The 24,609-nt window shown below is 36.0% G+C and overlaps 2 protein-coding genes across 3 annotated transcripts; both read left to right on the plus strand.

The window, feature by feature from the left end:
• The first annotated feature begins 746 nt into the window (after window positions 1-746).
• On the plus strand, window positions 747-16,699 carry LOC114194590 (Tetratricopeptide repeat (TPR)-like superfamily protein). Of its 2 annotated transcripts, none has more exons than XM_028084921.2 (13): window positions 747-912; window positions 995-1,037; window positions 1,234-1,418; window positions 1,915-2,022; window positions 2,400-2,582; window positions 9,165-9,608; window positions 10,105-10,200; window positions 10,847-11,020; window positions 11,529-11,756; window positions 12,619-12,762; window positions 12,870-13,058; window positions 13,871-13,990; window positions 16,021-16,699. In XM_028084921.2, the coding sequence occupies exons 1-13, from the start codon at window positions 829-831 to the stop codon at window positions 16,405-16,407; spliced, it is 2,385 nt and encodes a 794-aa protein (XP_027940722.2). In that variant the 5' UTR covers window positions 747-828; the 3' UTR covers window positions 16,408-16,699. The 2 variants fall into 2 exon arrangements, with proteins under 2 accessions (XP_027940722.2, XP_027940723.2); XM_028084922.2 differs by having other exon boundaries at window positions 799-912; window positions 1,217-1,418.
• A 2,440-nt stretch (window positions 16,700-19,139) lies between these two features.
• LOC114194409 (putative CoA ligase CCL5) lies at window positions 19,140-22,056 on the plus strand. The gene is made up of 5 exons (XM_028084599.2): window positions 19,140-20,456; window positions 21,125-21,270; window positions 21,363-21,430; window positions 21,516-21,618; window positions 21,768-22,056. Exons 1-5 carry the CDS (start codon window positions 19,244-19,246, stop codon window positions 21,879-21,881), a joined length of 1,644 nt encoding a protein of 547 aa, XP_027940400.2. The 5' UTR covers window positions 19,140-19,243; the 3' UTR covers window positions 21,882-22,056.
• Window positions 22,057-24,609: the final 2,553 nt, after the last annotated feature.

Below are 24,609 nucleotides of genomic sequence, written 5' to 3' on the forward strand. Positions count from 1 at the left end.
TGTTGGATGAAACCATCAAAAGGTCAAGATTTTAATCAGACCTAAAAGAAAATGAAAATATTTTTATAATAAATAAAAAAAATTAAACATGATTATTCATGTTGAATTCTTAATTAGTTATACTGGTTTACTAATACATGTGGAAGAAAAAAAAGAAGAAAAATGTGTTAAAAGAAACTCTCTACTATACATAGTATGTCTGAAGATCCAGAACCCATGGAAAGGAAGTGTTAAAAGAAACTCTCTTACACTCCCATAATTTTTACATGCATTCCCATAATTTTAAAATGGTTATTTTACATTTTATAAAAGTGATATTTAAATTAGCTATTCTGAAAATCTTAAAAAACAAACTTTGTAGAATTTTCTAAACATGATTTCAAGAATAAATTTTTCAGAAAAAAAAAAATATCTGAAACAAGTTTTCTGGAATGCAAAATGCATTCTGAAATAATTTTTTCCAAAACAGAATTTTCAATAAAATTTTTGAAATATATATAAAATATATTTAAAAATAAGTTTTCCAGAACAAATATTTTAAAATATACAAAATAACTTTTTTTATTTTTTTTAGAATGAACTTTCTATTCTCTTCTGTGAAGAAATGAAGTGACAGTAATGATAACGATGACGTGATGTAATGAAGAGGGTATCTTAGGCTTTCTGTATTAGCATGAGATGTCGTTAGCAATAATGGGGTGCAGGAAGAAAACCCGCTAAGAAGTGGAGATAAAAAAAAAAACCAGAGCAAAGCAGAGCAGTGTGAAGTTATGAAGCAGCGGGATTTTCCTCACCCTGGTGCTTAACAAGTGAAAGCTAAAGCAAAGCATGCATACGCATATGCATAGATTCAGAGCAAGGGTTTTTCTGCGCTCAATTTCACTTTGTAAATCTAAGTGGCATCAACACCATGTATGTCTTTTTCCGCTAATTTTACTTTTTCTCTTCCTATCCTAACCTAACCAAATGCTTCTTTCCGCTTACTATATTGTAGGAGGCTCAAATTCACTTCTCTCAAAATCGCACCTCCAAAACAGGTATGCATTCTCCATTTCATGAGTCTCTTCATTTATTTAAGATGCATACCTTTTCTGCTAATATAGCAGCTCAATCGCAGCTCAATCACTTTATATAGATATTTTCATAAATGTTGCACTTGTATATCTAAGAATTTGTCAATCGATAATTTTCATTCGCCTAACACGTGGTATCATAGTATATAACAAAATGCAGGTCCTGAATTTGTTGGATTTGCAACAGAACCATCTATGCAGATGCAAGTGCTTAAGGCACTCTGCTCGGGTGAGAGAAAGAAGGCTTCAGACTTACTTTTGGGTTTTGGTTCCAGAACCCACTTATTAACAGCAGACGATTTTCTTCATATTTTTAAGTACTGTGCACGCTCTCCTGATCCATTGGTATGTATTTCCCAAATAACCAATTTTTTATTTCTGGATTCCTAATATTCAAATTTCATTTTTTTTAATCCCCTCCAGCCTTTTCTCTGTTTGCAAAATCAACATGTTAAAGTTTGCTTTAAGCTTGGCTTTACAAATGTATGATACCAGATATGATTTTTACTCGACTTGTAATATATATATATATATATATATATATATATATATATATATATATATATATATATATCCTTGGCAGTCTGACAAATTGATCCAATACCGATTCTTATCTATGTATTATTAGCTTCTAACTGCACCAGTTCTGAAAGTCCATGACATAGGAAATTGGCTAATAACATATTTATGTTCTCGTGTGTGAGTTGGAAGCATAGGAAATTATCTCAACTTTTGTATTTGCATGACTATGCACACTTTCCTTGAACGTCTCTGACCATGAGTAATGGTAGAACCTTTTTTGAATGTCAAATTTATTCCTTCCCTGTTTTATTTTGTTCAGTTTGTAATGGAGATTTGGAGATTCATGGAATCAAAAGGTGTTAGCATGAACAATATATGTTCATCTCTTATGATGGAGGCCCTTTGTAAAGGAGGTTACTTGGAGGAGGTAAACTATTAGTTTTATACATGAAATATAATTGACTAAATTTTTCCTTTATGCTCCTTTTCCTTCTTGGGCTTTGTATTGAGGAAAGGGGATAGGTTCATTAATGCTTCTTTCCTTCTTGGGTTTAGTATTGGGGAAAGGGGTTATGCTACGGGCATTGGTTTGGGATTAACCCACTACAATTTCAGGGACTTTAAAAAATAAAAGGTTTTTCTTCCTTTCTGAAAATACAATTCCATATGATATATGGATACTTTATCATGACATTGAATTGCATGTTAAACGGTGTATATGAGGCAGTTATTAGTAAATCAGCTTCATCTTAGCTGCGAGGGTTTTTGTTTTTTTCTCATTTCTACCTGTTATATTATGTCCAGGCCTTTGATATCATGGATTTTCTCGGAGGAAGTCAATGTCTATATCCAGTTCTCCCACTTTACAATAGTCTCTTAGGATCCTGCACGAAAATGCAGAGTCTAATTCAAGCAAACAAATGTTTGGACTTAATGGAAAAGAAGATGTTAGGGAAGAGTGAAGTTACATATACCGAGCTTCTCAAGGTTTGCAAACAGAAAGATCTATCATCATTCTATTATGGTTGTGAATAAAAAATAAAATTACTCTTTTTGAGAATAGTATTGTCTGTTATCTGTTAAAGTTGTTTTATTTGATAGATTATTAAGTTTGAAAGCATTTATATGCACGTGATTCAAGGTCAACCACTTGATCTGGACTAAAGTGAATGTTCCTGATAGTATTTGTTAAAAAACGTGCTAGTTTGCACAAGGACCTGTTCTTCTCTGGTTTAAATTCCAAATAATGGCTATATGTTGTTTCGCTTGGTGAAATTTCAGCTATTATTATTACATTCTTTTTACTTCATAGTAATGTACCGAACAGACAGATAATGCAAAGCTTAGAGATAATTCAAAATCCTATTCCAATTGTGGCATAATTTTGCATATTAACTTTTCTGCTTAACCGAAGGAAAGCTTTCACCTTCTTCCTTTCTAAGTATAATGATAATTATTAATTGACAGGTGATGATGCTTTTCTCTCCTGCCATTGACATTTATCATTCAACCATCTCTTGACATTGAGCAGGGAAATGTAGATATCTTGACAGATTGTTATATATTTCAACTTTATTATATAATCTTTTTTGGCTGTTTGTAAGTTTGTACTTTTTATTTTCGAACTTAATTTGAAAAAGAAAACATGTTTGGATAACAGGGGGTCAAAATATTTTACTGAAAAACTTTAAATCTATTTCTAACTGACTTTTGTAAACAGCAAAAAAAAAAGAGTTTGTTTGCTATGGTTTTAAGTATTTAGAAATTGTTTAATGTTTTCTGATACTTTCCTCCACCTCCTTTTGATACTCATCGACCCTCTCCAGCTCTCACTGACTCAAAAACTGCCCTATCCTCTTCCTCCTCTCCTCAACCCTACGCATTACTTAGGGAAGAAGCGCCTGACTGAACCAATGATAAAAGTGGATTTTTGGGTTAGGTAGTATCATCAACCAGTCACAAAAGAACAATAAAGTGAAGGGTCTTGATAATCCTCAGTTGCAAGTATATGCCATTGTGCAGTTTGCTAGACTAAGATTTTCTCATTATAACTGTTGAGATGTAATATTTTATTTATCATGTATGGGATCCTTTCTTTAGGGTTAGGGTTAGGACTGGGCCTTGACTCTTTGTATTCTGCTTACTATCTTCTTATATAAACAGTAGTAAAACAGTAACAGTGTAGTTTTTTCACTGTTTCATTTATCTGAAATCTCTTCAAGATGGTATCAAGAGCCAGAACATGAGTCTGGTTCATCTTCACTGTTTGTCACAGTGACTATCATCGTCCGCCGTCTTCCGCCACTGTCCGCCGCCGTCCGCCGCGCCGTCCGCCGTCGTCGCCGTCGCCGCCGGCGTGTTTACTCCGGCGAAGTCAGGGTTAGGTGCGCCTCGAGGAGCGCAACCCATCCCCGCAAGTCACGTCCCCAGAAACCTCCGCACGCGCCGCCACGCTCCGCTTCTCTCCGGCGACCTTCAAGCACGTGTACACCACGCGCCGCCTTCCCGGCGCCGGAATCGCGCCGCGCCACCGTCGTTCGTCTCGCCGGAGCCTCCTGGTCTTATATCTGCTCTTGGTTCTCTGTTTCGGTGACCATATCTTGAACCTAGGGTTTCTTCTCAAAAGTTAAGTTTTTTTTTTTTAATGGCTTCTACGGGTGGAATGTCTCCCTCTCTATCAGCTACTCCTATTATTACCTCTGCGAAACTGAACTGGAAAAATTACTCCTCTTGGTCAGCTTCGGTGGAGTTGTGGTTTCTTGGTCAAGGTTATCATGATCATCTTGAAAAAGAGGTCTCTAATATTTCAGAGGAAGAGAAACTTAAGTGGCAGAAATTGGATTTTCAGTTGTGTGCTGTTTTATGGCAATCAGTTGAGCAAGGGGTCTTAGACATTTTGAGACCTTACAAGACATGCTTCTCTTTTTGGAAAAGGGCACAAGATATTTTTGCTAACGACATTCAACGCCTCTTTGATGCAACTCAAAGAGTAGCCTCACTCAAACAAATCAATCATGATATGGTTTCTCATATCGGAAAGGCTAGGGCTGCAGTAGAAGAATTGAAGAGTTTTTTTGTGGCTGATTCATTAGAAGATATCAACAAAAAACTTGATAAGTTTTACATGGTCTTAATTCTGAGGAGCCTACACTCGACTTTTGATCATGTGCGTGATCAAGTTTTAGCCGGTGATCAAATCCCTTTGATGGACAACTTAGTTACTAGACTTCTTCGTGTACCTACATTGGTCAAAGATGAAAGTTCAACTGATGTTTTTGAAACATCAGCAATGGTAGCACCACGAGGAAGAGGAGGAGGTCGGAGCAACCGTGGAGGACGTGGTGGTCGAAGTGGGCGTCCTCAATGCTCATATTGTAATAGAATGGGCCATACCAAAGACAAGTGTTATTCCTTACATGGTTTTCCCGATAAAGCTGCTCATGTGTCCAAGTCTGATCATTCAGAATCTAGAATTTCTGATGAAGAGTACCAAGAATTCTTGAGGTACAAATCTGAGAAATCCAACAATCCTGACCCATCCTCTTCAATGTCAACTGCATGCATCTCTCAATCTGTGGAAGGTCTTAGTCCATGGATTCTTGACTCAGGTGCCTCAGATCATGTCTCTGGTAACATTTCCTCATTTTCCTCCATTTCCTCTCCCAAAAGTCCTCATTTTATTACTGTTGCAAGTGGATCCAAAGTGGCATCTCAAGGAATTGGCAAAGTTTCTTTATCACCTTCACTAAATTTAAACTCTGTTTTGTACATTCCTCATTGTCCTTATAATTTAATCTCTTTGAGTCAATTGACTCGTTCCTTAAATTGTTCTGTAACCTTTACTGCTAATTCCTTTGCTATACAGGAACATGGTACGGGTCGTCTGATTGGAGAAGGACATGAGTCACGGGGACTTTATTTCCTAAAACCAAGCTCCTCAGTATCTTGTTTTGCAACTTCATCCCCAAAACTTTTGCATGATCGTTTAGGTCACCCAAATTTGTCTAAGTTGAAGATGATGGTTCCGAGTCTCAAACACATTCAAGCCTTAGATTGTGAATCGTGTCAGTTAGGAAAGCATGTTAGATCTTCCTTCCCTAAAAAGTCTGAGACACGATGTAATTTTGCTTTTTCTACTGTTCATTCTGATGTTTGGGGACCAAGTCGTGTCACTTCTTTTGGTTTTAACTATTTTGTAACGTTCATTGATGAATTCTCTCGATGTACTTGGGTTTATCTAATGAAAGAAAGATCGGAACTTTTATCCATATTTGTGTCCTTCTTTAATGAAATTAAGAACCAATTTGGGAAGACAATTAAAATTCTCAGAAGTGATAATGCTAAGGAATATTTTTCTGCTGCGTTTTCCTCATTTTTATCTTCCCAAGGAATTTTACATCAGTCAACATGTCCTCATACTCCACAACAAAATGGCATAGCCGAAAGAAAGAATAGACACCTTATCGAAACTGCACGCTCTCTCATGTTGAATACCAATGTTCCTATTCATCATTGGGGAGATGCAGTCCTCACTGCTTGTTTTCTAATCAATAGGATGCCTTCTTCTTCTATTGAAAATAAAATTCCTCACTCGATAATTTTTCCAAATGATCCTTTGTATCGTGTTTCTCCACGTGTGTTTGGATGTACTTGTTTTGTTCATAATGTCTCTCCAGGTCTTGATAAACTTTCTGCAAAGGCTATTAAGTGTGTCTTTTTGGGATATTCTCGCCTTCAGAAAGGGTATAAATGTTATTCTCCCTCAACCAAAAGGTATTATATGTCTGCTGATGTTACATTCTTTGAGGACACACCTTTTTTCTTGTCCTCCATGGAGGAGAGTTCATCTATTCAACAAGTCCTTCCTTTACCATCCTGTGATCCCTTGGTTCTTCCTGAAACTCAACCTCAAAATGCCAATGACATTGTTCAACCACCTCTTCTCACATATCAGCGTCGCACTCCAGTGACTCCTTCCTTGCCTGAAGACCCCTGTGACTCAAATCCTTCTCCACCAGATTCTCGAATCATGGATCCTTCATCCTCTTCATCTTCTCTTGACTCCGATCACACTTGGCCTATTGCCCTTCGGAAAGGTACTCGCTCTACTCGTAATCCACATCCTATTTATAACTTTTTGAGTTATCATCGTTTGTCTCCTCCATATTTCTCTTTTGTTTCCTCCTTGTCTACCATTAAGGTTCCTAAGAATGTTGATGAGGCACTTGGTCATCCTGGATGGAGACAAGCCATGATTGATGAAATGCAAGCACTTGAACACAGTGGGACTTGGGAACTTGTCTCTCTTCCTCCTGGTAAGAAGTCTGTGGGCTGTAGATGGGTCTATGCTATTAAGGTTGGTCCGACTGGCGCTGTAGACCGACTCAAAGCCCGTCTCGTCGCTAAGGGGTATACTCAGGTTTACGGTCTTGACTATTGTGATACTTTTTCTCCTGTGGCTAAAATAAGTTCTGTTCGTCTTTTCCTTGCTATGGCTGCCATTCGCCAATGGCCTCTGTATCAGTTGGACATTAAAAATGCCTTTCTTCATGGTGATCTGGAAGAGGAGATATACATGGAGCAACCTCCTGGGTTTGTTGCTCAGGGGGAGTCTGGGTTAGTTTGTAAGTTGCATCGTTCTCTCTATGGCTTGAAGCAATCTCCTCGAGCTTGGTTTGGTAAATTTAGTCGTGTTGTGCAGAATTTTGGATTGAAACGTTGTGAAGCGGATCATTCAGTATTTTATGGTTATACTTCTCCTGATAAATGTGTTTATCTTATGGTTTATGTTGATGATATTGTTATCACAGGAAATGATATCACTAGAATTGCTCAATTGAAGAACCATTTGTTTAGCCACTTTCAGACCAAAGATTTGGGTCGTCTTAAATATTTTCTTGGTATTGAAGTGGCGCAATCAAAAGAAGGTGTCATCATTGCACAGAGAAAATATGCTCTTGATATTTTGGAAGAAACAGGTCTGACAAATTGCAAGCCCATTGATAGCCCTATGGACTCAAATCAAAAATTAACAAGAGATCAAGGTGAACTTTTCTCAGATCCAGAGAGATATAGAAGGTTGGTTGGAAAACTCATCTACCTTACTATAACAAGACCTGATCTTTCTTATCCAGTGGGAGTTGTTAGTCAATTTATGCAAAATCCCCACATTGATCATTGGAATGCTTGATCTTTCTTATCCAGTGGGAGTTGTTAGTCAATTTATGCAAAATCCCCACATTGATCATTGGAATGCTGTGATTCGCATTCTCAGATATGTAAAAGGTAACCCAGGACAAGGATTGTTGTATGAGAACAAGGGAAGTACTCAAGTTGAAGCGTATTGTGATGCAGATTGGGCTGGTTGTCCAATTGATAGAAGATCTACCACAGGGTATTGTGTATTCCTTGGAGGGAACCTTGTATCTTGGAAAAGTAAGAAACAAAGTGTTGTTGCTCGATCTAGTGCAGAGGCGGAATATCGATCTATGGCTCTAGCTACATGTGAACTAGTATGGATTAAACAACTCCTTCAAGAGTTGAAATTTTGTGAAAATGAGCAGATGAAGTTATATTGTGACAACCAAGCAGCCCTTCACATTGCCTCCAATCCGGTGTTTCATGAGAGAACAAAGCATATAGAAATTGATTGTCATTTTGTTAGAGAGAAATTACTATCCAAGGATCTTGTTACAAAGTTTGTCGGCTCTAATGAACAACTTGCAGACATTCTGACTAAATCTTTAAGAGGGCCTAGAATTCAATTTATATGTTCCAAGCTTGGAGCATATGATCTATATGCTCCAGCTTGAGGGGGAGTGTTGAGATGTAATATTTTATTTATCATGTATGGGATCCTTTCTTTAGGGTTAGGGTTAGGACTGGGCCTTGACTCTTTGTATTCTGCTTACTATCTTCTTATATAAATAGTAGTAAAACAGTAACAGTGTAGTTTTTTCACTGTTTCATTTATCTGAAATCTCTTCAAGAATAACTACAAAATGATTCTCTGTCTCATAAACATAAATACTGCAGAAAACAGAATGTCAAAGGAGCATGGGGTCATTCACTTGTGCAGGGTGAGGTTGGCTTGATTGTCATGCTTGAATCAGTTGGAACCCCAATGAGATGGTGTTTTCAGCTACTATGTTTTACCTTGACGACAAGGTGAATTTTTAGGGGGTAGCGTAATGATATGTAATACCATATCTAGTTAGTGTGCGATTGATATAATTAGAGAAACATGCATGTTGCCTACAAATAAGGTTGAGAGGGAGATTTAGATTGTTGTGGGAGTGTTTCGGCCTACACAAAGTTCTGGGAACCCTTTGTATGCATTTCTGACAGAAGAGCTTTTCTCTCAGGGATTCTGATATAGTTTCTATTAAAACTTAAAGAAAAATCGGCCTATCTATTGCTAACTTTTATGACATCATAAATGGTTTTGAATCAAGTGACAGCACACTGTTTATTTTATTGCTCTGTATTTTATTAAACATGTTTTCTGTGTTTGAATGTTTTCTCTGTTTTTCATAGGACAACTGTCACTGAACTTACCCTGTTTCTCAGCTTGCAGTTTTGCTGAAAGACTTGCCAGCAGCCCATCTTGTTTGGCAGGAGTATATGAAAAACTATAGCATGAGTATCATTGCTCTGCGTAAATTCATTTGGTCATTTACAAGGTTAGGAGATTTAGAATCTGCTTATAAAACACTACAACAAATGGTGTCATTAGCCGTCAGGGGAAACTTTTCTATTGCTAAAACAGTTTATGGGAAGTTGTATTCTACTAGAATGGACATCCCTGTGCCTTCAAATAAGGGGCTAGACTTGACTCTATCAGACTTGAAGGAGATAAAAAAATTGGACTCTTGTACGAGTGCTGAATTGTCTGGGCTGAATGGAGAAGAACACTCACTACTTGTTAAGGTGTTGAGGTGGTCCTTTAATGACATAATACATGGGTGTGCAAACCAAAAGAATTATATTCTTGCAAGGAAGCTTATGTTACAGGTATATATTTCACTAAGCATGTACATGTTCTGTAATGCTCCATGTAACACAGGTCAGAGATTAAAATATTTTTCTCCAACACTCTGATTCGAAAAGGTTATGAAGCAAGGACACCTTACCTCTTTCAAATGTCACAATGTCAAAAATCTTTCCAACATGGACCGTAAAACCTTTCCAACACCTGCCAAACACGTAAAGTTTTGTATTTATCAGTTTGTGCTTCATAGGTGAAAGGTTCTCTACACAGAGAATGTTAAATATTGAATTTTAAGACATCAAATCCCCTAAGATTTCAATTATTGAAAGCTTCTGTTAGTTGATTCTCAATAGCGAATGAATATCAATATTAACATGCCTTATACATCCTCCTTTCACAATTTTTTAGCATAAATAAATTTCTGGTAGTTATCAAAGTTTATGGGAATTTTGAATTTTATCCATTGATAACGTTTATATTAATGTATTTTAACATCTTGAAGGGCGCTTCTCTGTTCAGATGGAAAATCTTGGTTTGCAGCCATCCTGCCATACATATAATGGTATTATTAAAGCCGCTGTTTCTCATGGAAATTTTGGAGATGCCATAGGAGTGGTGAGTTCAGTGACAATAATTATGTCTAGAATCACTTGTTGTTATTTTTTTTTTTAGTTTATTTTGGGTTAAATATGTTTTTAGTCCCTAAACTTGGACGCGAAATTGGAATTTGTCCATATTTCAAACTTTGATACATTTTAGTTCCCAAACTTTTAAAATAAATGGATATAGTCGTTTTAACCCACTGACATTAATTTTTTTTGGTTGGTTAAACGATGTTTCAGGCTGATATTTGAGTTGTAACGTATCAAAATGGTGTAAACAATTCAAATGTCATCCTAAAACCTATTTGACATGTAAAAAAAGTTTAGCGCAATTGGGGTAGGAGGACTATATTCATTCATTTTCTAACTTTGGTGACCAAAATGTATCAAAGTTTTGGACTGAGATGAATTTCATTTGCACGTCCAAGTTTAAAGACTAAAAATATATTTAACTTTTTATTCTTTGAGCAACTATCTGTGGGAGTTCTGTTCAGAAATTTTTAGCACTTAAGATTAGGTCAAATAGAACCTCAAATCCTGTCAAATTGGAATCTGATGTGAGATCTAGTGTGACAGTTATATGGTCTCGTGTTTGCCAATACTCAAGTTAACTACTGAAAAATTTTCTTGGCCTTATATTATTTTCTTTTAATATGCAGTTGAAAAAAATGCAGCAGAAGAATTTGAAGCCGAATGATTCAACTTTAGCAACACTTTCAATCACATGCAGCAAAGCACTACAGTTAGATTTAGCTGAGGCTTTTCTGAATCAGATTTCTGGATGTCTATATCCACATCCTTATAATGCTTTGCTAGCATCGTGCGATGAATTGGTGAGCTCAATTATGAAATTTCAAAACAGAATTTTCATTTACCATTTTATTGTCTATAAGACTATAATGTCTTATTATATTCTTTGATAAGACTTTTGAAAGATAGCTAATTGAGGTGTTATATGTTGAGTGAGAGGAAGGGTCAGTGAAAATTCCTAAAATATTTGACTGAGTGAGTCCAATACATGTACTTTCATATCCTATTTATAGTTTTGAATAATATGCTTGTAAAATAAAAGGTGATGTATGATAGTACTGCAATTATTAAATGTACATAAAAATGAAATGGGGAAACTTCTTAATTCATACAATTGTTTTTCTAATACAGTTAAATAAGATTCTTGGGTGTGTTTTTTTTATTATGAGGTTTGTTACTGCTTGGTTTGCACTTGTGGCAATTTGATATTAAGTTATCTATTTCATCAATGGGTTGCAGAGGACCAATTAAGATGAGCAATTGAATTTATACATTACATTTACATTTTGTTTATCTTATTAAAATTTGCAGAATCAACCTGAACGTGCTGTGCAAGTGTTTGCCAAGATGAAGCAGAAAAAAGTTTTGCCTAATATCAGGACTTGTGAGCTTCTATTCTCGTTATTTGGTGTTGTAAATGCCCCTTATGAAGACAGTGATATACTGTCACAGGTGGATGCTGCTAAAAGAATAAATGCTATAGAAAAAGATATGGTCACAAATGGCATTAAGCACAGTCATCTTTCAATAAAAAACATAGTAAGTTTCATTTATGTCTCCTTTTTCACATAATTTAAGAATAATGAAATCTCTGGAGGGGTTTCTTCTGTTCAAATGTATGAATAACTTGTATGCCTGATTCAGAAAACATGGAGGGGTTCAACTAAGTGGTCAGTAACACTTTCTGGGGTGCAATTAATGTAAAAAATAAATAGGTTTTGTACTAGAATGCGGATTTATTAGTCCCTTTGTGTGTCATTACCATGTCAATCCTTTTTACCTGTTCTGTTTAGTAATTAAGGATGTTGGAAATCATAGGATTCAACCTAGTCTGAATGAAATGAAGAAATGTTGTGTTATTTGTGATTAGAAGGGGTCCCTCAAGGTCAAAAGAAACCTTTACTGAAATGTCACATGCTTCGCAGTGCTGATGATGGACTGAAAATACTAGAATACTAGATATGAAATATTTGAACTTAGTATTACTAGAATACTTGTTGAGGAAAAAACAACAGAATTTTTGCCTTAAATGTTGTACCAAAGAAATAAAAGAATTCATGTGATTATAGATGGCGCTGCCTTATAAACAGAAGTGCAGGAAATTAAAGGATAAATATTTTAGTGAAATCATTGAGACCTTGATGCAGATGACCTTTTAAAAGATGTGGTTTTAGTAGAAAAGAATGGTGTCGCCCAATCCATGAATCTAATCTCATTTAATAGGGAAATGATTTTTTTGGTTACAGTATACTTACAAGAGACCCAACCATACTGTTGATATTATGAGTAAAACCATAAAGTTTAAGAGATCTAAATATCACTTTTGTTAGGGTAAGACATGATTGGTATCTTGTTGATTTACATTGCTTATGACTTGGACATGTCCATTCTGTCTTTTCAGTTGAAAGCCCTTGGAGAAGAAGGGATGATAAGAGAGCTGATCCAGTATTTACACCTGGCAGAGAATCTTTTCATTTATCGAAGCCCTTCATTGGGAACACCTATGTACAACACAGTGTTACATTATCTTGTTGAAGCCAAAGAAGTGAGTGACTTATACATCATTACTTTGTATTTTGACACCTACTTTGTGAAGTGAGTTATTATGCATGCCTGACTGGAATATGAGTTTTTCCACAACATGATATGCAGAGTGACATGGCGATTGCAGTTTTCAAGAAGATGAAGTTATGTGGCTGCGACCCGGACTCTGAGACATACAATATAATGATTGACTGTTGTACCATCATACAAAGTTACAGTTCTGCTTGTTTGCTGATTTCAATGATGATACGGAAAGGGTTTTGTCCAGCGATATGTACATATACCGCTATCATTAAGGTTCATTTCATTTTAATCTCTGATAATCCAGCCCAAATTATTATTATTTAGTCAAAGATTTTGCTTTGTACTTGATTTAATGTGAAAAGAGTAAAATGCGCAGATTTATGATTTTATTATAGTAGCCTTGATGCATTTCCTAATCCCCTTCAGTAAGCAAGTAGTCAACCTGCAAGTGATAATTGACAAATGCGTGCATCTGGTGTTAAATGTTTCTACTACTACATAATTTTCATGTTATTTACAGAATTCATGCAGAATTAGTAGCATTTACGTAATAAAGTGATGACATTTTGTTGAAATGGTGCTTCAGGAGCCTTTCTGCAGATCGCTCCAAAGTTACATTCTCTATGCTCACAGTGCAGTATGCATTGTCTTTTTCATAACATTAGACATTGAACATCTTATGCTGGATGGAGTTTGAATGTACAAAATGCACTAAATCACTGCTCAGATATGTAATGGCTAAGGCATTGGGATTAAAAATAACACGTAGTGACTGCCTAAGGAAAGCATGGATTTCTTCTAGATTGTCAAGCTTTGGTTCATCTTGATCATATAACTAATTTTACTTATTTTTTCTTGAGAGGACACTATTTTACTAGAGAAATGTCCAAATTGCTGGAATCATGCAGCTGACTGATGGTCATCGTGAAAGTTGGCTTATAATGGTTGTATCGTGTCATTCATTGTGCATGTGCTGATATATTTACTCTTTGTTCATGAGTTGCCATGACATCAGTCTTACTCAACTTGTAAATTTACTTTTGGAACTGTGTATCCCAATTTGATACGGAGTTTGTTTGTTTCAGATTTTGTTGGAAGATGACAACTTTGATGAAGCCCTGAATCTTTTGAAACAAGTCAAATTGGATGGCATCCAACCTGATGTACTGCTGTTCAATACAGTTCTTAAACAAGCTTGTTACAAGGTACTTCACCTTTCATATTAAAATCTAGAAGGGGGATAAAAGGTGAAATAAAAGGAATTTGTTTCAAAATCTGAGGTTAAGGGATGTGTAATGCTTCATTGCCATTAGTTGAATTTAGGTAAAAGTTGTCACCGTTGTATTAGGATTTAAGCACAAGAGGAGATTCCAACTCAAAGGTCTAGTCCATTAGGTGGGAGAACCTCTAGGCTTAAGTACCACATAAAGTAGCTTATTACTCAATGTGATACCCCTAACATTGTCACCTCTTTAAGGGCCAATGTCAACAGTGACTTCACTCTATTGATACTGACCTGGTGGTGGCCTTTTCTCATTGAGACAGCTTCGCTCAGTATTCAGTTTTGTATCTTAATCCAGCCTAAGACAGGTAGAGCCCTTTCTGTAGTCCAACTCTCAATGAAATCACAAATTGTTAGTACTCAAACACAGGAAGAGTCCAACACAGAAGACTAGTCAATTAGGTGGAAGGAGAACCTCTAGGCTTAAGTACCACACCAAGGAGCTTATCTTATTCCATGTGGAACTCCTAATATATTCAAGGGTGGTTGAGGGATGAGTCAAAGTTTATAGGAGTCACTTATTTATCACTCCCAAAATTATGGCTATAATATAATATGTTTCTCAAGAAATTGAAGTGTTATGCTATAATACTTATTAGAGATCTTATTTGATACATTAAATAGGGAAATATGATATGATTGTATTACATCAAATAGAGAAATATCTTAGCAAAATTTGTCATTATTGATTCTTGATTTTGTTTTTTGTTACTATATCTCTTCTTTATTATTATAAATAAGAATACTTGCGTGTGTACACAACACACAATTACAAGTAATCCTTTTGATATGGTATTAGAGCAGCATCCTCCTTGACCCATTTTATTACCAGTCCGCTGTTGGGCCATGAATTTTTCCCTAAACTCGTTATTCCTGACTTAGTCACTCTAATTTTCTCTCATAGTAAACATCGCCGCAACATTTTTGGTCTTCGATGAACAGTTTTGCTCCCTGTAAGCCATCATGATCTTTGAGCATTTTTGCTCAACAGCCTTCACTCCACCCGAGGATTTTTTTCTTTATGATTTCTGCCATGTTCTCCTAGCATTTTTGCTGTTCACAGCTGCCAACAGCTGCCAACAGCTGCCACACTCCGAGCATTTTATTTTCTCTTTGATAGATGTTGCACCTGCTAAGCACTTCGGTTCTCAGCAGTCATTGTGCCATCTGACCATTTTTTGATCTTCAGCAGTCACCACACCCTGAAAGCATTTTTCTTCTCTAGCAGCCACCACACCCTCCAAGCAGTTTTGCTCTTCGACAACCACCATGTCCTTAAGCATTTTTTCTCTCGTGCAGCAGCCATGCCCACCAAGCACTTTTGCTCTCTAGTTATTGTCGTGCCCTCCTAGTAGTTTTGCTCTTTAGCAAACCTTCTCAGCAGAGCATTTTTGCTCTCGAAGCAGTTTTTACCCAAATGGAAGCCACCATGTTCTCAGCATTTTATCTCTTCGGCAGTAACCGCACCCTCCAACAGCCATCCAAACATTTTTGCTATCCTGCAGCCGTCGTGCCCTCCAGGCATTTGTGTTCTCCAGTAACCACAGTATCCTTCAAGCATTTTTGTTTATGTCTTGTGTTGATGACATTTGTAACATGCTTGACTCATGATATCTATGCCTCAACTTGAGGAGGTGAGTTAAAGATAATATGGAGTGATTTGATTGCATCAAAAAGGAAAGTTTCTTGGCCAATATTTCTCATTATTAGTTATTGATTTTGTTTCTTATGACTGTATCTCTTTTTCATTCTAAATAAGAATACCCATGTGTGTCCACAACTCACAATTACAAACAATCCTTTCAATAATAATTATAACTCAGGTTCATTTCTGCGCACTTAGCTTGCTCAGGAAAAGAAAATTTCTATCCTGATTAAAAGTCAGATGTGTGTTTTATCCTTTTGATGAATTAGAATGTGCCCTAATGTCATTTAATTTCGTCCATGAATTAGGGAAGAATTGATGTAATTGAGTTCGTTGTGGAGCGTATGCACCGAGAGAAAGTTCCCCCCGATCCAAGAACATGCGGCTATGTGTTCTCTGCATATGTAAATTCTGGTTTTCACAATACAGCAATTGAAGCCTTGCAGGTATTAAGTTTGCGTATGATGTCTGAAGATGGCAACATACTTGGGGAGAAGAAAAAGTTTGTAAATGAATTCATTCTGTCTGAAGATTTGGCTGCTGAGTCACAGATACTCAAGTTATTTGAAGATTCTGAAGATGAACTTGCAATTGGGTTGTTGAATTTAAGATGGTGTGCCATAGCTGGATTCCCAATCTGCGAGTCAGCTGATGAAAGTATGTGGGCAAGAAGACTGGAAGGAAAAAGATTGTGAACCCGAGTTTTACGAAGACACCCAGTTAGATAGTTTTAATAGAGACACATTCAGCTCTGCGCAGGAGTTAAATTTTTTAATCCTATGGATACAAGTTTCGATCATTTTGGAACTAGCTCAACTTTTCTGAGTTGCACCAGATTTGAAATTTTTTTACGTTTGGTGCACAATTTTTTAACTAATAAATTTTAGTAAACTGTGGGTCTTTTTGTAATAAATGGAAAGTAGTTTAACATTTCGATTTGACATTGAAATACTTTGTCATAATTCAGAATCACGTATGGTGAAACAAGATATAGACTTTGTACCTAAACATGAAATGGCTTTTAAACTCTCTTCTCGCTGATTGTCTGCTACCTCTGGTTACTCTAGTATATGAAAATGGTAAAATTCGAAGATTTAGAATTTTATAGTAACTAAACGAACTTCCTGAATCCCCTTCCACAAGTCAACATGCAAGTTGCAAACGCACGCATTTGGAGTTGAATGTTTACACTGGTACACAATTTGCGTTGCTAACATTTACTTTCCAGAACTATAGGCATTTACTTGTTTAACATTCATATATGTATATTTTTTTAAAAAAATATTATATTCGGCCCAAAAATAATAATCCAACAAAAAGTTTGGAGTTAGCTCTGAATTAAAAACTTCCAATGGTTAAACGTATTTTAAGATATAGACCCTCGTGATATTTATCTATGTTACAAATTGTGCTTATGTTGGATAAGGTTACTGTTAATGTATTACAGGTTAAGCTTCCTCGAACAGAAAACAGAAGAAAAACAGAGAAAGAGGTGCTGATAATTCTCCTTATTTTATTCATGCGAATCTCATACATATATTGGTGATCATAGTCCAAAAAGACACGTCACAAAACAGAGAAGCACATCTATGAGAAATTCTTACAACATGAGAAAATACTACTCTGCCCTTTGCCTTATAATTAGACTTTTTAAAAACTTCAAAAAGCTTTTATAACGAATTTTAATCAGAAAATATTAATTTATGATTGCTACAAACACAACCAAATGGAGCATTTTTGTTTTGAAACTGCTTGATTCTGAAGTGAAGAAACAAAAAGGAACAGGAGTTGCAGTGAATAGATTAGATTTAGAGGTGCGACTTTATTTTAAAGAGAGGAAATTATGACATTTGGGTGCAATCGTTGTCTGTAGAAACATCATGATGAACGAAGAGACGAAGGAAATAAACTTTATTAACATTACGCTGTTATCATCCTAACTTTACACTAGATTGTGTTGCACAGTAAGGATCGAATTTACAGAATGACCCCCAATGCTCTGTCAGATCCAATTATCCACACCTTTTTTTGGAGGGTTTAAGAAAACAATAGATTCTTCAATGATCACGATGATTATCATGGATGAAAATACACCTATATGTCATCATATCATAATAAGAAGAAATAGTATCAGACAAATAACAGACATCCAAACAGAGTTCAGTGAGTTGGAATTCCACCAAATCTTCTTTAGAGAAAAGACTGATTTGATGTATGCATTGCCAGAGATAATTGTGTTCCATTATCCTGTTCTTCATACTACCTTAATCACTTTTTATATCATAGCATTTTGATTCATTCATTCATTCACCGTCCTTATGGTCAATCAAAAAGTTTAAGGGATTTGCTTTGACAACTAATTATTATTATCATAGTTAATTTGAAAGTTAGAGATAATGTTCCCAGATTTTGCAACTAATAATACGTAGACAACTTGACATAGGGATTACACATTTTCGAAAAAGTGTTTGGATTTTATCTTATTTTGTGTCTTCTCCAATCACGTTAAAACAAGTAGATAAAGTTTTTTATAACACATTAAATATATAAAAACTATAAATGAATCATTCACAGAATTTAAAATCTACAAGTCTTAACCTATGGGAGAAGAAAATAAAAATAGTCTTCCTACAGCACTTTGTTAGATATAATCATATTAGCACGTTTGTCTCCTTGTAGTTTTTATTTTGATCAAATAATCCATTATCTTAATTAGACTTATTTGATTGCACCAACTTTCAACTTTGAATCTCTGTTGTTTAAATAAATTCCACAGTAAAAACTAGTTTTATTATTTGATCATGTGGATTAAATACATATAAAGATAAATCTATCTTCAATATCTAAACTTTTTATAAGGCGAAAACTGTTTTTTTTCCATTTGTGTATATAAAAGAATTGTTTATATTTTATACAAAAATCAACAAAACGGAACAAACTTTGAAAGCAGTATAAATTAATTCCATGGGATGAGGAGAGAGACACAATGTGAGACTGAGAATATAATAGTTAGGAACGTGTTTTGTGACGAAGGAGATGATGACGATAAGAAGAGACCAGTTGCAGATTATAGTCAAATTCAACACAGATTTATAAATGCAACTAAGGTTTTGCAAGTTCCATCTTTTTCAGTTTTTTAATGGACTTCCATAATTAAATATATATTTAATAAAGATTAAATCAGGCTAAAACGATTCATTTCATTAGACATATTGAAGCCTCCCATGGGACATTAGTCATGGCATGAATTAAGATCCTAAAAATTGTGATTAAAAATATAAAATAAAGTAAATAATGGGAACAGAATCAAATGCACTTTCATTAAAAATTGGAAGACTTTGATCATATGCAAAACGTGTGTTGTCAAAATAAGACGAGTAAGACTGTAATGTAACACATGGTTGGACGGAAAGAAACAGACAAAGAAATGAAACCACGGTGTTGGTGTTCTATATATATTGGAGTATTAAGTTTGAGAAGTGGAAAAGTAAGAAGTAAAAAAGTGATTTTGAAGAAGAGGGAAAAGAAAGCATGGAGGAGCAAATAGATCCAAGGAGTGGCTTCTGCGTTTCCAACTCAGTCTTCTACAGCAAGAGGAAGCCACTCCCACTCGCTCCCAACAACGCCCTCGACGTCACCACCTTCATCTCCTCCCGAGCCCACCGCGGAACCACCGCCTTCATCGACGCCGCCACAGGCCGCCACCTCAGCTACAGCCAGCTATGGCGAGCGGTGGAGGGCGTGGCGGGGTCTCTCTGGGACATGGGGATCCGAAAGGGCAACGTCGTCCTTGTCCTCTCTCCCAACTCCATCGACTTCCCGGTGGTGTGCCTCGCCATCATGTCCCTCGGCGCCGTCATCACCACCACCAACCCCCTCAACACCACGCGGGAAATCGCCAAACAGATCGCAGATTCCAAACCCCTCCTCGCCTTCACCACTACTCTCTTGCTTCCCAAAGTCACCCAGGCAGCACCCTCTCTACCGATCGTTCTCATGGACGCCACCACTCATCCATCCATTCCCGAAGCCAAAATTGTAGCCACCCTCCACGACATGGCCCAGAAGGAACCCAGCGCTCAGCGCGTGAGGGAGCGCGTGGAGCAGGACGACACGGCCACGCTGCTCTACTCCTCCGGCACCACGGGACCCAGCAAGGGCGTGCTTTCCTCCCACCGGAACCTCATAGCCATGGTCCAAATCGTCCTCGGTCGCTTCCACGCCGGAGACATCGAAACCTACATCTGCACGGTCCCCATGTTTCACATATACGGTCTCGTCGCCTTCGCCACCGGCCTCCTCGCCTCCGGCTCCACCATCGTCGTCCTCACCAAGTTCGAGATGCACGACATGCTCTCTGCCATCCAGAGGTTCCGCGCCACGTACCTCCCCCTGGTTCCACCCATTCTGGTTGCCATGCTCAACAACGCAGACGCCATCAAGAAAAAGTACGATATCGGGTCCCTGCATTGGGTTCTATCCGGCGGCGCTCCCTTGAGTAAGGAGGTCATTGAGGGGTTTGTCGACAAGTACCCCAACGTCACCATCCTTCAGGGTTATGGTTTGACGGAATCCACCGGTGTCGGGGCCTCCACCGACTCCTTGGAGGAGAGTCGCAGATACGGCACCGCGGGGCTCTTGTCGCCGGGAACCCAAGCCATGATCGTCGACCCTGACTCCGGCCAGTCGCTTCCGGTTAACCGCACCGGTGAGCTCTGGCTCAGGGGTCCCACCATCATGAAAGGTGAGGAATCATTAAGTATTCAACTTTTCTTTTCCTTCTACTTTTTCTTTTCTTTTCAAGTCTTGCTCATACTCATCCAAGTGGAGTTGTTACGTCACTCTCTGCTGTCTTTTCTCCGGGAAAATATTTTTATACAACGTTTTTATAATTAATTGTGCGCTGTCGTTGAAAAGGAATACGGACAAGGACTCCTATTACAAATACCATACACATTATTTGACTGTCAAAATTTGGCATCAACAACGCCAACGACCCATTTCACGTGCTGTCCCTACTCATTTTGATGCCTCAAGTGATGTACATATAATGTGAAACATTATATTTTCAAACATATGGTATGATTGGTTTAGGTTGATGGATAGATAAATAAACCCTTTTAATTGTGTCGATTAAGAATTCACTTGCTGAGCCTTAGATCTTCATTACTATAATGCTTAGGTTAGGTACTTTAGGACTTCTTAGCTATAGGTTTTTTGTCATGGGTTCAAACCTTTTACCTACTTCAACGATAAGCCACAGTTCCCAAGTCCACTCAGGTCAAAAGTCATAAAACTTTCCGAATATGAACATGTTTTTGAATCTGTAAAATCTTGCATGTGGTTTAATAGTAAGTAGATGAAGTTGTGATTTGGTGTATAATATTAACATTGAAAAGGTGGGGATGGCAGGTTATTTCAGTAACGAAGAGGCGACGACATCAACCCTTGATTCAAAAGGATGGTTAAGAACAGGGGATGTTTGTTACATTGACAATGATGGATTCATATTTATTGTGGATCGACTAAAAGAGCTTATAAAATACAAGGGATATCAGGTAAAGTAAATTATGAATGGTAGTTAAAGCAAGGATTGTTATGAAGAAAAGGGAAAAATGAGTTGAGATGGTGTTGTTGATGCCTGTTTCAGGTACCTCCAGCAGAACTTGAGGCCTTGTTACTGACTCATCCTGCTATTTTAGATGCTGCTGTTATCCCGTAAGTCTTTGAATTACATCCATCTACAATAAATATATAAATTGTGAGAGCAGTAGATGAATGAATGTAGTTTTGTGATGAACAGGTATCCAGATAGAGAGGCTGGGCAGTTTCCAATGGCATACGTTGTGAGGAAGGATGGAAGTAGCTTGTCGGAAAGCCAAGTTATGGATTTTGTTGCAGAACAGGTTAGTTGTAGTTTCAACAAACACCAGGGCTGCGTTGTTTTGCTGTTATTATAATGATATATTTTGAATTGCCGGAGTTCAACTTTTACGGCGGAACTCAGTATTAAATTCTCAGGATTCTGTTTCTGTGGGTTACACATTAATTACAGGTGGCTCCCTACAAGCGGATTCGAAAAGTTGCGTTTATCTCCTCCATACCTAAAAATCCATCTGGCAAAATTCTTCGCAAGGATCTCATCAAGCTTGCAACTTCTAAACTCTGAGCATGCATGCATGCATGCATCACTCTTTCCACCAAGTCTCCACTACACCTCCATAGCGGGAATAAAACTGTCTTGGTGATGGAAATAATATTTTCTGTCATTTTTGTGTGATCAAACTTGTACAAACATTTAAATACAATTAAATTGAGAAAGCTTACGCGTGACTTAAACATAATACTTATATTATACCACAACAATCATTTTGTTTATTAACTTTTTCTATAGTAGCATGCAAAAACACAATCACGCAAAAACTTACCAATGAAAAAAAAAAAAATCCAAGTGCTTAAAAGATGATGAACTTACAAGTTGAAATCAAGTTTGATGAATGATAAAACTGTGGTAAATCGATAAAAATATCACTAGATAATAAATATATTTTAGTTGCATGACATCTAGGTACATTTCACAAGTATCGATGCTGGTTGACTAGCAGTTAAAAAGAATAGGAGATTCTTTAACCGAAACAAACTAACATCTATAACTGGCATTTAGTTAACTACTGTTATAAATCAGTTGATTACTGTAACACTTTGGTTGACGTGTATTCAACCCTGAAGCTTTGTGTTGTAGTGAGCATGGGCAAAAAAGAAGAAAGCGGCTACAGCACATTGTTTATATATACGTACCTCGGGAACTCCACTCCCACTCCCAAAGTGAACATGACCATAAGCACATGGTTTCTTCCAAACTACCTTTTGCCTCTCACTTATTCCTATATATATAAGCACACTGAAACAAACATAGACATAATTAGGTGTTGAATCTCCGATTGCAACATGTTGAGCTTAAAAAGAGTAATTGGCATGGCAATCAAAAGAAGGCAAAAGGGTCACTTTGTGGTGTACACCATTGACAAGGCACGCTTCGTGCTACCACTGACCTATTTGAGGAACAACGTATTCAGAGAGCTTTTGAGGATGTCTGAGGAACACTTGGGACTTCCAACTCAGGGTCCAATAATATTACCCTGTCACGCACCCTTCATGGACTATCTTCTGTCGTTGCTTCGGAAACACGCGTCTTTCCACCTTCACACATATGTCTGCCCTTCCTGTTCATACTCTTACCTAATTATTACCACCTCAATCTTCCTTCCTTAATCTTACTTCTCCCACCATATTACCATGTTGTTACTTAACATTTTAAGAAATTCTGTTTTCTCAGTTAATGTTACTGATTTATATGTATATGTATATGGTCATAGAATGAACGTTTGAATTGTTACAGGGTGAAAGTGTTTCATTATTTTGGGAAGGTGTGGTCAGTTTAAATGATTTTAAGTTCCTACGAAACTTTTTTGGACAAACATTTAGTTTGACAAAGTTCATAAAGTTACTAAATGTAATTTATTTTTATTTTTCAAAGAAGTTACAAAAATAAAGCAGTAAAATTTTAGATTTTTTTTTATTAAATATGGTTATTTGTTAAAGTTTATGAAACAAAACTTTTTGTTAAATTATTATTTCCCTTTCTGCACCTTCATATTTTCTTTGCGTATCTTTATATTTATGGAAAAGATACAAAATTATGAATAGGTCAATGATTTAAATCGTGTAATCTGTATGATTGCAAGATAAGGTTAATCGATGAAATAATCGCTATTTGATTTATTATTTTTGTATTTGTGTCAATTACTGAATTTAATAAAATTCGTGATATATTATATTCATAATAAATTATATTTATTATGATGTGATATATATTTATTACAATGATAAAATATAATATTTATGAAAATGTTTTTATTTATTTAATAATTTGTTTTAGGTCATATATATCTATAACAATATATAAAGATGAATATCTTTTTTGTGTACACATTTCAAAATACCAATTTTATCCTTTAAAATATAATTATTTATTAAATTTTTGAAAATTGATTATTATTTTTACAAGTTTTTTATAAAATGGTCTATCTTTGCTTTTTCTCTTCTTCTTTATTTATCAAAGATTATTCTTTAATTTTTTTTTATATTTTTCACTTTATTTTTAATAAATATAATTTTATTTTATATATTAACTTAATAATATTACAATATCATCACATACTAATATAATATCATACCTATTTTAAAAATGCGTACACACATGATAATGCATGTGTTTATACTAAGATATATATATATATATATATATATACACACACACACGTGTGTGTGTGTTCGAACAATAAGTATAGGTTGAGTTTTGATTTTGTTGGAATCATGAAAATAAAAGTTATTATTTTAAGAAATGGAAAAAGAATTAGAGAATGGAAAGGAAAAAATTATTGATAAAAAGAACAAGTCGTTTCTTGAGAATTTAGATTGAATGTTTTTATAGTGATGAAATCTACTTGATGCGGTTCGTTCACAGGGCCAGCAAACTTGAAGTTTTTAAGTTTGATTTTAAGTATCAAGTGTTTATGTGTCCATTGCTAGAACAAATTTAACAAATAATTCATTTATATTGTGGATCAAATCACAAAAATCTTTAAATTACTAGATTTTTGCTTGATATCAACTTCAATCAATTCATTTTTTTTTCAGAAATCATATTTTTGATATTTTTGTTGTTAAAGATAAAATAATTAAAGAATCAAAATAGAGATAAAAAGAAAATAGTGGTGAAGGATTTGGAAAAATACAAATTGCACTAAAATAAACTACCAGATAAAACAAAAACGGTTAAAGGAAATTAATGAAGTGGTGACATATATTGCTAGGGATGTTATTAATACATTTGA

This window comes from Vigna unguiculata, chromosome 8 (genome assembly GCF_037176805.1).
Source record: "Vigna unguiculata cultivar grain cowpea cultivar isolate G323 ecotype 2 chromosome 8, ASM3717680v1, whole genome shotgun sequence".
Classification (NCBI taxonomy): Eukaryota; Viridiplantae; Streptophyta; class Magnoliopsida; order Fabales; family Fabaceae; genus Vigna; species Vigna unguiculata.